The 17,371-nt window shown below is 34.9% G+C and overlaps 1 protein-coding gene across 7 annotated transcripts in view; it reads right to left on the bottom strand.

Moving 5' to 3' along the window:
- Positions 1–1,144: 1,144 nt before the first annotated feature.
- LOC139823441 (neurotrimin) overlaps positions 1,145–17,371 on the bottom strand; it is a 171,637-nt gene continuing 155,410 nt past the window's right edge. For 4 of the 7 annotated variants that reach the window (XM_071796006.1, XM_071796002.1, XM_071796005.1 and 1 more), the window contains exons 6-11: positions 15,491–15,619; positions 11,011–11,148; positions 10,321–10,485; positions 9,440–9,508; positions 9,024–9,092; positions 1,145–3,550 (exon numbers count right to left, since the gene is read on the bottom strand). In XM_071796006.1, coding sequence (XP_071652107.1) covers positions 3,402–3,550; positions 9,024–9,092; positions 9,440–9,508; positions 10,321–10,485; positions 11,011–11,148; positions 15,491–15,619 — 719 coding nt within the window. In that variant the 3' untranslated portion in view covers positions 1,145–3,401. Of the gene's footprint in view, positions 7,137–9,023; positions 9,093–9,439; positions 9,509–10,320; positions 10,486–11,010; positions 11,149–15,490; positions 15,620–17,371 lie in introns of all 7 variants that reach the window. The other 3 variants (XM_071796003.1, XM_071796004.1, XM_071796007.1) reach the window with 3 other exon arrangements.

Raw genomic sequence — 17,371 nt, forward strand, 5'->3', positions numbered from 1 at the left:
ATTATATCTTTTAATATAACACAATCGAAATATAAACATAAAATCATTTCTAATATCATTAACATATGAAGTAAAATTGTACACATATATTACGTATATGTACCTGGTTAAACATATTTTAAACATTATTTTAAAGCTTTTTGACATGACGTACAAATTATTTACTATTTTATATATACATAAAGACATATTGACTGTGTAAATTTTAAACTTATACACTTAATCAATCGATAAAAATTGCTATACAATATGTATGAAGATTTATGTATTATAAAAATTCTAGAAATATTAACTTACATGCGTACTCGTAAAATTATCTATAAAGACTGTAATAATACTGCAATAATACTGTAACACGCAGTGAAGTTTGCGAATATTTTTTCGAAGAAAGTATGAAACACATTTCATTTGACTTCATGAAATATGTCCCATGTAATGTACGTTATACTCTCAGTTAAAATAAACAAATATTATTTGCTGTCGTAATACGTGAAACATGTTTATTATAATATGTCCTTATGATGCTAATTTATGATACATCAGTACGTAAATTAATAAAATTGTTAAAAATGAAAATTAATAAATGTAATATATTTTCCACAGAAATTTATTATGATATTACTAATGCTCATATGAATTATAACTTAATTAAAATTAAATATATATAATTTATTATAAATATAATTTTTCAATAATTAAATAAAAAATACTCGACATAAGAGAATTTATTAATCATCCATATTAACTGTAATTTTATGATGCGCGGCTATAATTTTACTATTTAATAAGTATTCTAAATTTTACTAATATTTGTAATATTTTTAAGATATATTTAAATTTATTTTCTTCCAAATTGTAATAAAATTATTTATAAATCGAATTATGTATTAACTCACACATACACATGCATAAATAATTAATGATACTTACCTCTCTCTTTCTTTCCTCTTGCAAGAAAATTTTCTTTCCTTTCAATTTTTCATTCTGAAGAAAATACGGGAACATACAACAAAAAAATAAAATCTGCAACGTAAATACAAACATATTATTAAAAACGTAGCAAAATTGCAAATGTGATACTGATTACAGGATAATTAAATATTCGGCTTATCGCAAGGATGTTTATTAATAAACAACGCGTGCATAATGGCAGTCATGTACTCGATTTATTAAGATATACAGGCCGACAGTTCCACTATCTATATCTAATCGTCGGTGCGCGTATCATTCGAGGCGATGCACCCAGTACATAAAAATCGTTTGACATAGTGAAATCGTCGGACATGATACATTAATAACGTTATATTATAACTTAATTTGAGATATAGCTACGATCGCTGCAGCCTCATTGGTATTCTACTAAACGACGTTATCGTATCGAATACCGCCGTATATCATCTCAAACAGTATATAATATTCACAACACTCGCCTTCTACACTCGGTTTAACAAGCGCAGCCTCGAGTCATCCTCTCAAAGACGACGATCCAGACTGATCACAGCACAACGTATCTACAATATTTACAGAATTAACAGGGAAAGGCGCATACAACATGTCACATCCGTTTCGCCTGAGATCGAACGGTATGATGGCAATTTACGATATGATCAGGTACAACGTAAGAGGAGATTCAAAGTGGCTGAAGCGTCGCAAGAGCATTCTCTTCGTATATGCCCATGATAGCCGGACCCTCGCGGTCACGCGATGGACAAAACGAGGAGTGAAAAATAGGAATTTGCGCGAATATGAGTATCACTTTCGGAAATGCCGTTGCCAATCAATTTTTCGACAATATAGCGATTCGAGAACGAGAGAGTGATATTTATATATATATGTATATACGCCCTATATTCAACATTAATTGTAACAAGAGTACGCGCTGCACCTTTTTCTGGATTGTTACACGTTTCTGATAACCGCGGTCGCGCGACCGCGCGATAGAAACCGTACTTACGCTCCATCGAAATGTCATAATCGCGCAAAAAGAAGCCACGAAGCTCTCTGCGTCACCGTCGTCGATGATTCGAGGCTACTTGATGTCTAGCGTTAATTCTTTCCCCAGGACACTCATACTCGGGCGCGAACTTACAGATTTCCGTTTCGAACTCTGTTAGCAGTCACGCCCCGCATAAACGCATGTAGGACCACGCGCTCGAATTATACTTGCACTCCTTATCAATCGAACAGCTAATTACGAGATTACCGAGCGATGCGTCTCGACATAACTACGATCCGTACGTATGTGTATATATATATCTATATATATATATATATCTGTTTATTTATATTCTTTTTTACGGTTTTTTATGTATACGTATATGTATATTTACTGAATACAGTTCTCTCTTGTCTTTCTCGTGATATGGCGAAAATGCGTGCGTATAACACAAAAATGTCGATGAGAAAGTATATGAACCTATCCCTCAATGTTTCCAAAAGAAAACAATTAATTAGCGCCTAATGGTTATTGAATGGTTTAGCGAATTACGGCAAATGTACATGACGTTTCGTTTCGCACGGAATCCGATGTATCGGAATCCGATGAATATGAGTGAAAAATATATCAGGGGGGGGGGCAATATATAGTTACGTATAATCGAGCAGCGTTCGGAGAATGTTACATTTAATATGCGGCCAATCGTGAATTGCGATATTTTTGAAATCTGCGTGTTACGGGGGAAATATTATAGAGGTCATACCAGAATGAATCCGAGCAGATTCACCGTTGTTGTGTTCTGAATTATCAAGCTTTTGCTAATCTAACATTCCGCATCGATTAAGTAGAAAAGATCAGAGGCGGACACGAGTGCCGGGCGGGGATTTTCAGTCCTCGAGATATCCCGAATTTCCAGCGAGAAGTCTCTGGTTTCCTCGCCACGGTTTAAGTATTCCCAATCCCCGAAGCTACTCAGCGCGGGATCACCCGGTGGAAGGACATCGCGGGTGACGGGTCGCTCTCAATGTATGCGCCGCGCAGCATTTCTCCTTGACGTTTCCGTTCAAGAGAGATCGTTGAGACGGTCGCGAAACGCGAGAAGCTTGTCCGTGTATAGGGATACCGAGTCGGGCTATTTTCACACAAGCGCCGATCAGTCGAGAAAGCCTAAATGTTAACTTCGTACTCACCGCATATATATACTTACACAACATATTTTATATATATATATTCATATATTTATATATATTATATATATATCTTCTTTGCGCTCTTTTTCTCTCTGTATAAGTTTACTTTTAGTACGAAAATAATTTTAAGCGCGGCCCGTTTCGTCGCACTCGTCCGTCATTTGCCCGGAGACGGCGCACCGGGAAACGGTAACCGCGCGCGCACCGGCAGTCTCCGGCCCGGTTACCGACCAATAAACACTAGAACTGGAAGCCCCGTTCCTGTGACGTGAGAATCACCTTCGGATGGCCGGTAGCAGCAGTGACAGAAGGCTCGAGGAGAGATGAAGAACGAGCCGCGCACGATGGTACACGCCCGGGCTCCGGACGTCCGGCACCTCACCCGGTGGCCTCATCGACGCCGGGCCGTAATCCCTATCGTAGTCTGGAAACAGACAAAACTACGCTGCGGTTGTTCCAGCAGAACGGGAACACTTATATGGACATAATAAAGAAACCATTCATTCTCGAATATAATTTCTAACTTGTTCCCGAAAAGAAGAGCTACGAGAAGAAAAGAAAGTTGAGAAAAAGACTGAAACATTAAGATATAAAATATCATGGCCAATATTCATAGTCAGATCTTATATCTAAAGATCGTCTTAAGTTTATCTTTAGATACTCCGTAGCCAATGAAACGAGCCGTTCAGCATCTAAAGATAAACTTAAGACGATCTTAAATAGGTATAAGATCTGACTATATGAATATCAGCCTATACTTTCGTTGATCAGTCCTGGGATATATTGATCAAAGTACACGCGGTCATAGATCTTTAGATGTCGTTATAAATTTGAGCATTTGCAATTATAAATAATTTTATAAGATCGAGATATAAGTACAAGTGCTATTTTATGTACTTTAAGAGTTTATAAATATATCTGGAAAATCGAGAAAATATATTACATAAATCTCAATTCTATTTCTCTCTCATAGTCCTTCGTTTTCTTCTACCGAGTTATAATTGATTTACTGTTCTTGATGAGGCCAATAATTCAATACAGATGAGCATATAAAAACACCTAAAATATCTCTAAAGGTTATGCATTGTTCTCTGTAAAATGCGTTACCATAAAAGTTGTAAAATTGAAGAACAGGTAAAATATATGTTTTCAACGAATTGCATGTGTTTAATCCATTTAGTCGACGTAATGGCTTCTATTTATATATGTGATAAAATTCATTTATCATAATAATATTATTTTTGTGACATAAATACATTATACAGTAGACTATCCAACTCGTTATACGATGGAACAAGCAGAAGATCGAACAAGAGAGAAACGCGAGTGTAGTAGTTATTTGCAAGTGTCTAGTTAGCTTATATAATCCAAGCTATACTAGATTATTTCTGTTGATTGGGTTAACAAGTTTTCAAAAATTTGATTGATTAATTCTATATAGTCAATTATAAATCGTTTTAGAATATTTGTCGTAAAAATTTCTTCGATATAATATACTTTGCTGCAGACTATGCGCTGGAAATGGACATTTAATCAATATATGCAACAGTTAGAACCATTTTAAACCTGTCCATCAATTCCCATCAAATAACATGGACTGTGTTATCCAATTTTACTTATAACAGAAAAGAAACCGTTATTAATAAAATATTATCTTATTAAAAATACGAATTAATTATTCATAATAAATATATTATTTATATATTCGAAAATCGAGTTTTATTTGCTTTTTTCTTAATAAACATAAAATTTGTATATTCAAAAAATAAATTTTATTTCTCTTATAAGCGTGAATCCTGCGTAAATAATTTACATCCGTCTTAGTGCTAGTTGCGATATTTGTGACAGCAATCTGAGATTTGTATTTCTGTCACAAATATCATAACTAGCACTTATATAATAAAGAAAGCTCGAGTGCGCTGCTAATAGTAAAGGAGACAGTTTATTAATCAACCAAGAAATAATATTCTTTCGCGCCGGTCAATGGAGTTAGCCGCAAGGCAGACGACCATCGGAATACCATTCTGCACTTTGTATCGCCAACCGCGAACACCACCGCCGCGCCGTCGACACCGCGTTTTGGACAAACTTCTTGGTTGTATTTTCACGTAACGTGGCCCGTGCTATCGCCGTTTGCCAGCTGCGCGGCGCCCGGAACAAATAGTTGGTAGCGCTTGAGAATACGCGAAAATCGTCAAGCTCGGCGGCTCATTTCCTCGGTGGCCTCATTCTCGGCGCGACCGTATACATGCACGTACGGTAACGAGCGGATACGGAAGATAAATACGAGGAGTTGTTGCGGATAATGCGAAACGAGGAGGGAGGGGACAAAGAGAGAGAGGGACGAGGAGGAGAGTCGTGAACCCCCCCCCGTTTGTGCGCGTCCAGGAATTAAATTCGAGCAAACTCTCGGTTCTACTGGAATTTCTACGATGTTCAACTCGTGCAAATCCCTTTTTAACGAGATAAAACCCTCGGCGATGAGAAGCGGCCAGGCCCCCCCCCTCACTCCCCCAGAGAACGCAGGAAGGGTAAATTCATTTGAGATTAAATACATCCGACGTCTGTTAAATCGGCTCTTATCAGTCGTTATCATCAAAGAAACCAGCCGGATGAAATGTTACTGGATTAATTGCGGCGCCGCAGTAATTCGCAGATGTGTCTTGCGAGCTTTTTCATTTGTTATGTGGCGAGAAGAGCGATGAGACACCGGTGAGATACGTAGCTAGGAGCTGCTACGCGAAGCGCGTCATGATATATCGTGCTTCCGGTGTGCTCAGCTACACTTAAAGTCCGTAAACTTTAATAAGGTTGTTTAAACAAATTTTTACGCTCCAGTACGCGAAAGAAAGTAATTTTCAACATAACTCTGCGAACGAAACAAAATTATATATGCTCTCTAATAACGTTGTCTGATGATCATAACAATTAAAAATAAAAAAAGTAAAAAGTCCTGATTCACATAGACCTACATCAAGCGTGAATTAACCCTTAAATAGATATTAATAATAAGTGTGTTAATAAAAGAGTTAAATTTACGCGTACGGTTAGTCTGAAGAGCGTATAAACAGTTATCGGTAAATTTTATAAATATCTACTGTATGAAGTAGATTGAATAGTATGCAGGCGTCAGAAAGTTTAGAAAAAGCTCCATTTTTATCCGATTAAACTCACATCTACCGACAGTAACTTTTATTGATTGTCCGAACTTTGATAAATGAATTGAAGTCGAATCAACATCGCCACCTGTGGCACTAATGTATAGTCAGTAATGTTATAGAAACGAATATATCAATGACGGTAGGCCATACATCAGAATGTACGATTATTGCGGCGATAAAACTTCATGACCCCGATTTACCTTAATGACTTCCACCCACGGCATTATCGAATAATCTAGGATCTATTCTCTTGTAACAAGTTGCATTTATTAACAGCGGTACTATCTGGATGAAACAAAACTTTTACTCGTTTTATTAGTTTCACTTTCAAACTGTTCCATTAAAAATTCAAAACTAGGTCATATTGACAATATTATTGTTATAATACCTTCATATAGTATACTTAACAAATATTAAACAATATAACAGTCCTGCAAAAAATATATTTTGCGTAGACTATAATATTCGAAATTTTATTTTAGATATTAATATTAATTAATAAGTAAATGATTTTTCAAGTTATTATTATCGTTATCCGTCTGGACTCTCTCTCTCTCTCTCTCTCTGATAAAGTTTAAACTTCAATTATTATTTTCTGAAAAATTTATCTTATTTCTTAGCAAGCAGATATTTAGGACGTTTAGAACGATATTATCAAAATTTGTTCTCTGCAAAAAGCTAGAATGTAACAACTTGAGAACAATGTCCTTTTTTGCTTTTATCCTAGCACTGGCAGATAGTCGTCCCAAATGCAGGGCGTTTCTCGAGAGTAGTTCATCGTGCCCCTTGGCTTGCACGCCAGAAACGGACGTCGAAACCGCACGTCCGTTCGGAAAAAGTTATTCCCACCTACCAGTAAAATCCACTGTACGTGACTTTCCGCATGGTCGGCGACAGACGAGCCATTTTCCAACACTTTAACAACATCTTTACTGGCGCTTTAGTCTGTACATTCTCTTACCATTGATTATATTTCAGTGGCTTCGAAATCGCTTCAAGGTATTCGAACTTCTGATTAGTTACAACGAACGCTAAAATCATTTGGCCACTTATCGAAGATACGTCAATAACTTTTTCCGACTGATTTGTGGCGTAACAAAAATCTTCTGCTGTACAAGTTCAATTTTAATCTATATTTACGAGTTTTTGTCTTTCATTGGTATAATCTATGTATACAATAAAATAACATAACAAATGCTTACTCATTTGAACAAATTATTTTTTGTAAAGTATTCTGTTGCAATCAAATTTCTTGAATTAGATTTAATCAAGTGTATGCTGTCAAAAATTACGATAAATGGCCTGTAAAAATCATTCCATGTAATTTGTAATTTAACTTTCGTAGGTATATTATAAAGTGAATATATATTAATTGTTTCTATAGAAGCGGTTGATTGTAAGAAATAGTCGAACAGTATACAAAATACAATTGTACGCACACGAAGTAAGAAGGCAATCGATTTTTAAGGAAAGGAAGGAAAAGACATGAAGCGAGAAGAAAAAATAACGGAGGAGTTTGCCTCTCTCCATTTCCTTCTTTCCACTTCCTGATACCGGAGGCAGCAGACGGCCGCGGGTCAACGCAGCTCGTTTTTCATTAATTGAAAGTAAACTTCAGGAAGGGAAAGCTGGCCTGACGCTCGGGGAAATCTTTGAACAAAGTCATTCCAAGTGAGTTTTGAACTTGCATTCTGCCGCCAATCTCCGTCAGCTGGCTTGTATAATATAAGGATCTGTGAAGTGCTTCAAGTCGTTAACGCGCAAAGTCTACCTCTTGCAATAGAAATCGGAAAGCATCGCGAAAACAATCCGTTTAAACAGATTTAGACACTAAAACTCTTATATGCAATTTAACTATAACTATTATTGTTTGGAAAATACACCAAATTCTCATAAAGAAAACAACGACCCTCTGTGTTTGTCGAGGCATGAAATGTGATTGGATGCCTCGTGGAACATATATCAACTGTTATTGCGGTTGAAATTCAGAATCTGAGGATAATAAACTTGTATGTAGGATTTACGCTAAAATGTTTCGAAGGACATCTTATAATCCCTTACAGCTTAAAACTGATCAATACAAGAGCATTTGTAATAGAACACAACACGGTATATATACAGAATTATAACAATAATACAAATGTAAATTTTCCATCAAAATATTTATCAAAAAGAAAATAATAATTATACTCAACATTTTTCAATAAAAAGATTAATTAAACTCAGTAAATTTGTAATAAAAAATCACATATCAGTCACTATTGTGTTTTTTAAGTTAATAATGTTAAGCAAAAGTTTTCATCTCGGAACTTTTTAACTCTTCATCAGTTACTTCATTTACAAAGTGCGCTTTTATTTAAATTCGCAAAAAATTTCACATTTATCACATGATTATTGACTTTCGCTCAATAAGCTTAAGCAAATAGCCAGTTAACGTATATCCTCACATTGGATTTTACGACAGCGAAGGAATGACCGCAGAATCCTTCCCGGTCAATAAAAGGGGCCGAATAACGCGATGAAGTAATTCGCTCGCGGATAAAGTGGATCACCGAGCATTGCCAATTTAGTGGATTTTCTCTCTTAGGCTCTTTCTCCTCCCGCCCGATCGTACAGCGTTGACGAGGTTTTAATTACGCTAATTACTCGAACGACATGGCGGTCGGACGGAACGTGTATCGTCGTGGGAAATGCCTGAGCTCTACGCGGAGCGTGTTAAAATAGATATTTACTGACCTGGATTTCGCCATTCCTCGACCTCGTAGTCGATAGGTCGTTGTCGTGATTTCTTGTTACTGTTTCTACCTAAAATGCATTACACAAAGGCGGTTTTACATTGGTGCTCTACGGTAGGCTGCTGGCGAACGGAGGAGTGGAAACGGATGGTTTTACTTAGGAATCGAGAAAATAAATAAATGCCGGATTTCTCTCTCAGAAGCTTCGCTCGATCCTGAGTTAAAAACGTTATTCTACCTAATTCGAGATCCACATTAGATGCTTCCGGCGGTTAAAGCATTACCTTACCGCTCAATTTAGATCACGATGTAATCTTTTCTACAGCTGTCCTACACATACACGTACTTATCGTATATATATAACAAATACAGACATAAACTGAAAAACAATATCAATATTTAGATAACTTCAATTACCATTCTTGTGCGCTGATGTTGCGTAATATGGCGGCTGCGTCGTGGATGTTGTCGACGGAGCTGGGATTTCTGCGTTAAAGTAAATAAGTGGTATATTTTAATATTAAATTCGCGCGACAATGTTATAAGATTGCATTCTCTGATGATGATGCAGGCTGATAGATGTAAATGTTATTGAAGATAGACACAAATATGTTAAGTATCATTATACCGTAGAAGTTTGCTTAGATTTCATGATTACGCTTCACAAGAGCTAAGACACGTTGAAGCGGTCTACAATTGTTTTCGCGTGGGTCGTCGGTTAAACTAAACAAAACTTCCCTTTCTACACTCTACTATTAGCGTCGTCAAGAAAACAACACATTTCGGAGTTTCGCCATCCAACCTCACAAACTTCCACGCCCTATCATATCTATCTACTCCGCTTTCGTGTATTATTCAGAATTGAGATTTTCGCAATTCGTGCTACATTCAAACCTGTATTTAATAACAATGTGAAATCCTTAACAGGGAAAGACTTTTGATAATTGCATTATGTCAAATAATTTTGTCCGATACAAATTTAATGAGCAATTTATGATTAATGCTCGTAAGAGAAGTATATTCAATCCCGTCTATTGCTCGTTAACGGCGAAGGCTCAAATATCTTTAAGCAACTGACTATTGGAAACCAATTATTTCACCATTAGCGCGCAAACGTCGACTTCGAATAATCGATCTTAAATAGACCGCAACGTGATATCACTTTGCTCGATATTCTTCAATGCGCGACGCTAAACGTTTTCACTTTGCGAGGATATATCTTTATCGAATTTTACTTAACTCATATCGCATCAGATATTGTACAGATATATCTTTATTATTATCGTTGCGCGACTTACCATCTAACTTGATGACACCATCCGTTCCGCCAAGAGAATTTTGTGCGACGCATTTATACGAACCGAAATCTTTCGGGCCGACGTTCCGTATCTTTAGCATCATGTATTTGTTGTAACCACTGTCGGTGGCTACCGCCTCGTACTTGTCGCCTGAAACCGAATTGCCTGTGCCAATAAAACCAGGTTCTCTGGCTTCCATTTAAAAATAAAATTGTGAAATTGTGATAAGACAAGAGATTTTAAATGTAATATATCAAATGCACATGGCATTTTTTTAATTTACATTTATACGTCGAGACCTTCTAATAATGACTTGTTTACATCTTTCACACTTCGAGTATAAAGTTTTCAGCGAGTAGTCAGAATTTTGAAATTTTTAATTGTCCACTTATTTTTAAAATAAAATTGATATTTAATATTTCATTATAAAAATCTATTACAATTTGTACAATTTTATAAACAAGTGACGACTAGAATACTCAAGAATATTATTACTATCAGTTTTGATATTCTTTCTCCATGTTGCATGATTATTTTCATATCAGACATGCAGTCAGATAAGTAATATTTAAAAAACAATTAAAACGCTATTTCTTTTTGCTTAAACATTACCTGAATTCTAAGTATATCAAATCGAATCAAACATGCAATAATTATAAGAAATATGTGCATTCGGATTTTTAAAATTACCAGAGACTATCATGTCGCCGCGTTCGGTTGTCCAATAATTTATCGAGTTCGGATAAGCTTCGGTGTGACATTCAAGAGTAACGTCTTGTCCAATATACGCTCCTTCCAACTGATTTGGTATAGAGAGCATGGGTGGAACTGTAAAATAGAAATGATATTCACCATAAATTATGTATATATACTTTCCAGTTTCTAGGAACGATGGACGCAATGAATAAATTTGCATTAATATATAAGACAAAATAGTAATTATGGAAAATGTACAAATATTTCAGAGTTTTAAATTGATTGTAACAACTGAATCAACTAACGATATTCGTAAAGTCTTGCTGGCGTGTACGTTTTATATAATTATATAGCTCGTATATTTATAAAATTTGTAGTATATAGAATATAGAATATTTGTAAAATACAAATGCAGCACAATATTAACCAACGGAAATTATCTTGCTTGAGATCAGGCCAATCTAACAGTTTGAAGTTAAATGCTGAAGCAGCCTATTAAATGCTAAGCGGCGAACTCATTAAAACAATGTAGAAAGCTTGTACAAATATGTATTTAGAATTCTCTTTTCCTCTCCAAGTTACAAGTCGTTTTTGACGTCCGAAAATTCAGTAGAACCTCGCAAAAAAGCGCGCAATATTGCATGCAACTATATATATGTATGTAGTCTCTCATCTTTGGAGGTTGTCATGATTTAAAAGCACTATCCAAAAATAGACATGCCGTTGCGTGCAATGTAGACTGCACGTTGGCTTCATCAAGAAATTTTCTACTGGAAGAACAAAACAGGTTGCAACATAAAATTTTATTAATTCTTTTAATGAGAAAAAATGTTCCCGTAAAATCTCTCATCGATCTGTTTTACGAATTTATAAGTATCTTTGCTACTAACTACGTATCTTTGCTACGTTTTTAAAAATATGTAAATTATATTTGAAAAACATTCTAATAAAAGAGAAATCTTTAGTATACAATCTGATTGAATTCTTTATAAGTTCTCTTATAGTTAAATTCTGATTCTCACAAGAAGTATGTGTATTTTTTATTAAACTATTAGCTTATCATTTTGCTAAGTTAAGTTTTATGCTTATTATAAGTAAGTACTTTAAAGAAAATGTATCATTTTATATAAAAATTTAATTGATATTGGTGTATCGTGAATACGTGACTGTTCTTTTCTGATCAATATTGATTTTATTAAACTATTAGCTTATCATTTTGCTAGTTAAGTTTTATACTTATTGTAGGCAAGTACTTTAAAGAAGCTGTACCATTTTATATAAAAATTCAATTGATATTGGTGTATCGTGAATATGTGATATTTCTTTTCCGATCGATATTGATACCTCGATGTATGGATAGAGTCGTGTCATAGTTTCGTCTTTTACGGACGGATGTACATCGCGATTTACTAGTAGAGAGTGCACTTTCAGCAGAGGATAGTTTTTCCACCTATCTCCCTTCCCAACCATCCTGCTGCTATCAATGAATTTTTCGACACTAAACGAGACTACAATTTCATAGCATATCATTTAATACGTAATTTAAAAATATAATTTTTATTTACTGAAACATTTATGCTGGCACGTCTAAAAATTTGATTCACGAGTCTGTAACGTTTATGTAAGTATTAAATCACTAATCCAGAAAAAATTAAGTATATATTATATTTATATCTACATGTCTGAACTATAATTGGCTTCAGATTTTAATTTTTCCAGAAATAAAATCTTAAAAACTTTTTATTTCATAATCACAACTATCGCTGGAATAAACTCAATCTTTATATAAATTGTATTATAATTGCACACCATCCATCTCTAATGCACTAAAGATAAAGTCACTGAAAAAGTTGTTAGACGATATATTTCTGTGATACACGACCGGTATTAATTTACGCCATGAGTTAGTAATACTCGTGCGTTTATCATGCACCACGCACCGTCAGCAAGTCAACATCCGGGAGAATATAGCACAGTATGCCATATAATATTTCTGGAGGAATCTGAAAAAAATACTATGCCGCGTGGGTCGCGTGTAAGTAGCCAAATAGTTGACGCAATTCGTGACCCTCGTACGAAATTGCCGTTCGAGCCTCGAATTTCTCGGACGATTATTAATATTTGTGCTCGCTTATGGGAAGGAAGAGGCGCAGAAGCGAGAAACTAATGTGCCAGAAAAGATGGCGCGGAAACGCGTTTCGCACCCCAAACTAAGTAGAACCCGAGAATTGTTGGGTAGATGGGCGACGGTTGAAATGACTGTGGGGGGAGACTGCACGGACGTATATCGACCATATCTGGGTCAAGTAGCCGCCCATAAATCGGTGGCTAAATGAGACGTTGAAAACCGACCTAATGCATGGCGCATCGCGCGAGAATGCTTCAGATGAAGAACAACCACTCTTCGTCGAGTTGCAGCGATGTTCGTTAAATATGATCAGTTCACTTATCCTGCTCTTACATATAAATGTATTTATCTTTATAATTATTGATATTTACTTTCAAATTTTTACAATGCAATGTAAAACACTAAAATTTAAATTATATCACAGTATGTTAATGCGTAACTCAAATTTAGGTACAAATTTTCTAACGTACCTATGATTATTTTGCACGAACGAATACTTATAATCAATGTTAAAAAACATGTATTTTTAGTCTAACAATAAAAGAAAATTGTCCTTAAAAATATAATTTTTATTTGATGAATAATATGTTGTGAATTGTAATATTTTGTCAAATCTATAGCACGATAGAACATAAAATACTACAAGATATTTATAATACTACAAGACTTGTTGGAAATTATGTACAACGTACGCAGTTGGCGTAATGTCGAGATATTAATAAAAACTAGTTCACGAGCAACGATATTAGCGTAGTTCATATATCAAAGAAAAGTAGTGGCTTTATTTCATTTCTAACGTTTATGAACCACGTCGAGTTCATTAAAAGTATAATATATCCAACATCGTGCTTTACTACTTCCAGCGACCAGCATTTACCAAGTTACGCGCGCCTTCGCAATCGGGGAGGCATGATAAAAACGGGTTTCTCTCCATCATCCTTTCTTATCATCTTTTCTTGTACAGAAAAATACGCCGGTATCCTTACGCGACAATAGTCGCTTCTCTTCTCAAGTTTTATCCCACTCTTATCATAATACCAAAGTGCATAGTATTACGATGACATCGTAGTTTTCGCTAATGGCATATAGATATACGGGATATACCGGAGGAATCAATAGTGTCAGCGCAAAATCCAGTATTCAATGGTATGATATTGATGTAAAATCAATATAATCCATACTGAATAAATCCCTAAAAATATGTATATCCGATATTGCTATTTACATTGTAAATATAATGTAATAAACAGAATCATTCGTGCATTATATATGTGTATATGTATTAGATATAATTGTTTTTCACAGACTGATTAATTAATTTTAAAGAGTTAATAAGTTAAGAGAAAGTATTATTATAAAAATAATAAGTAAAATTGGACCAATATGATTCTCAATTTAGAAAAAAGTGTTATCTTTGAGTTAAATTGATTAACCTTTAGAGGCCGGGGGGGTGGTCGAAATATCGACCACCCAAAAAACACAAGCTATTTAAGGTTTTCAGGCAAAATTTGGTGTGTTGAATAAGGGAAAATAGTAAAAAAAAAAAAAAAAAAAAAATTTCCCGGCCTCTAAAGGTTAAATGATTTAATACATATATTTATACTGTTCCAATAGAGAATTGTGTTTCAAGACCGACAAATAATCGGCGCGCAGTTTGTTGAACTGCAATTTATTTTTCCCATTTAGAAAAAGTATTATACAAAATGCACACAAAAATATTAGGCTATCAGGATCCAGCTCGGACATGGCACTTCTATCTACTTAACTAAGAAAGTATTATTCTAAGTTTAATTTCAAAAATGCTTAGTTACACATATATATAAAATATAATTAACAATTTAAATATATTAAAAGGTACTGTAAAAATATAAAACATTTAAAGTATATACTCATTCAGATATTTTAATTTATGTTCGATCCGACATGATTCTGCGAAGTTTCGATTGGTTCAGTTTCGAGATACTCACGCTGGAAAATAATTCCCACAAACTTTTTCAATCAGAGAAATCAATATTAAAATCGCAGCCTTTGCGAACTATTGGTTTTATCTGAATTCGTTAGGTTAATGGCCATGGACGGGCACGGATCCGTCGCTTTACGAATATTTTGAAGTGTTTCTCCGATCGGTATTTATAAATAAATATTAAATGGTATGGAAAATCTTTCAATATTATTTTCTGCTTTTATTTCTTTTTATTAAAAATGGTATCATTGCGCGCAATTCCTGCCTTTTATTAAGAATTGCATCCATTATTCATATTACGTTTATGTGTGTACTAAATTTCAAGGAATGTTTATGGCGCGTGATGGAAATTCTTTGATAACGTGGCAAAATTAGTAACTTACATTGCACACGTAGCGAGACGCGTTTGCTCACCGATGGCGGAACGCCGTTTGAAGCTATGCATAAATAAGCTCCCATGTGAAGACGGCTTATCTTCACGATATGCAGCACTTCGCCATCCACAACATTCACTGGAACATAAAATGTTCACATATATTAGTATGTAAACTGCAAAAGGTTTAGGAAAATACATTTAATATACTCTTCTAACATTTTCAGTTTTTATTGCAGCATAAAATGTTTGCAAATACATTTCTATGTGGAAAATACAGTTTGTAAACTCTGCTATGAAACCTATAAGCAATTAATTAATAATCGAATTTTGAATTAAACGATACTTTTTAATTAAAACGTGTTTTGCGTTGTAAATAGCAGAGCAGATCGCTGAAAAATCCTCTCATACCATATTCCGGACAAAGTAATTATTGTGTAACATGTAATACAATTTGGCAGGCGTAGCTCGCCGCAGTTATAATTCTTCTCACGAATTAATAAGCGTGATAATATTAGCGTTATTTCGAAATGTATATAGATATCGATAATGTCGACAAAGAAGACAGCATTCATCGAAGCGCGGGCCGTTGAAAGCGTGCGATGCGCATATGCGTCGAAACTTTTATTGCATGTTGTGCGACAAAGAGCACTTTGCGCCTTGCCGGAAAGCTATTTGCATCTACGCTGCATTCATTTCTGGCATGTTGGTTTGATATGCCTGGCGCAGATGACATAAAGCAGATAGGAGGTAGATTAAACTCTGCGAAGATGAATTATGCCAGTACCTTGTCACGAGAGCTGCTTAGACATTATAAAGACAATCCAGTACCGATAATCGCATTATTGCCACCGATTCTGTCCGATACAGATATCAATGGCAATAATATATCCCACGCGTGAAAGCAAAGCAGATATGTAAATTAGATGCTGTTTGATAACAAATGCTCAGAAAATGTTTGAAAAGTCAAATATTTTGTTTCGATCGACAGAAAAATTGAGCTTATAAGTATTTATTAGAGTAATGTGATTTTCCATTGTACTATTCTATGACAAAGTTAATGGCTTATTGTACCTTAACATATAAAAAGATGGCATAATTCTGATTATCCTCATAATGCATGTCACAAACGATAATGCCATACGCATATAACCTGACCTATTTCTTTATTCTCATTTCGAGAGAGATTACACACATAACGCATTGCGTGTATGCGTATCGAACCAGGCCGGTATAAAGCGGATCGTCATATTAGCAGAGAAACTGCCATATTTGATAGAATGATCTGTGCGCTATCTCTCGTTACTTAATTGCACATGAGATACATATTTTATCTGGATATAGAAATCACATATTCAACAAATGTTTCGCATATTTCCGATACCATCGATCGAGTAATTTTCCATCGCACATATTATACAAGCAATATACGTTACACCACACAATTTAAAATGCAAATGATTCACGTAATATGTAACAATTAGCCAAAAAAATTAGAACAAATATAGAACTGAATTTGATTGTAATACTATTGATTTAACGATTTCACGAAGAAGTGCTTTCGAGCTGCTATCGTTTATTATGCATCTTTGTTATTATAGTATGCCACTTATAGATATGTAAAATGGAACAATTTACGAAATGAAGTTGATATGCTTTTCCTCGTTACTTATACTATGCAGTTTAAACCGACATTTTAAGAAAATGCAAAAGAAACAATATATGTATACAGCGATGGAAAACCTATTCAAGTTTTTTCTTGTAATAAAGTTGAAAGCATCGTGAGACGCGAGAAACTTTACGTCCATTTGACCGAACTGCGTAGGAGCAATAAGGTGTTATAAAAATACACAAGATGCTGCAAGTTATGTGTGACGCTCTTATAAACGTA

Source organism: Temnothorax longispinosus, chromosome 12 (genome assembly GCF_030848805.1).
Source record: "Temnothorax longispinosus isolate EJ_2023e chromosome 12, Tlon_JGU_v1, whole genome shotgun sequence".
NCBI lineage: Eukaryota > Metazoa > Arthropoda > Insecta > Hymenoptera > Formicidae > Temnothorax > Temnothorax longispinosus.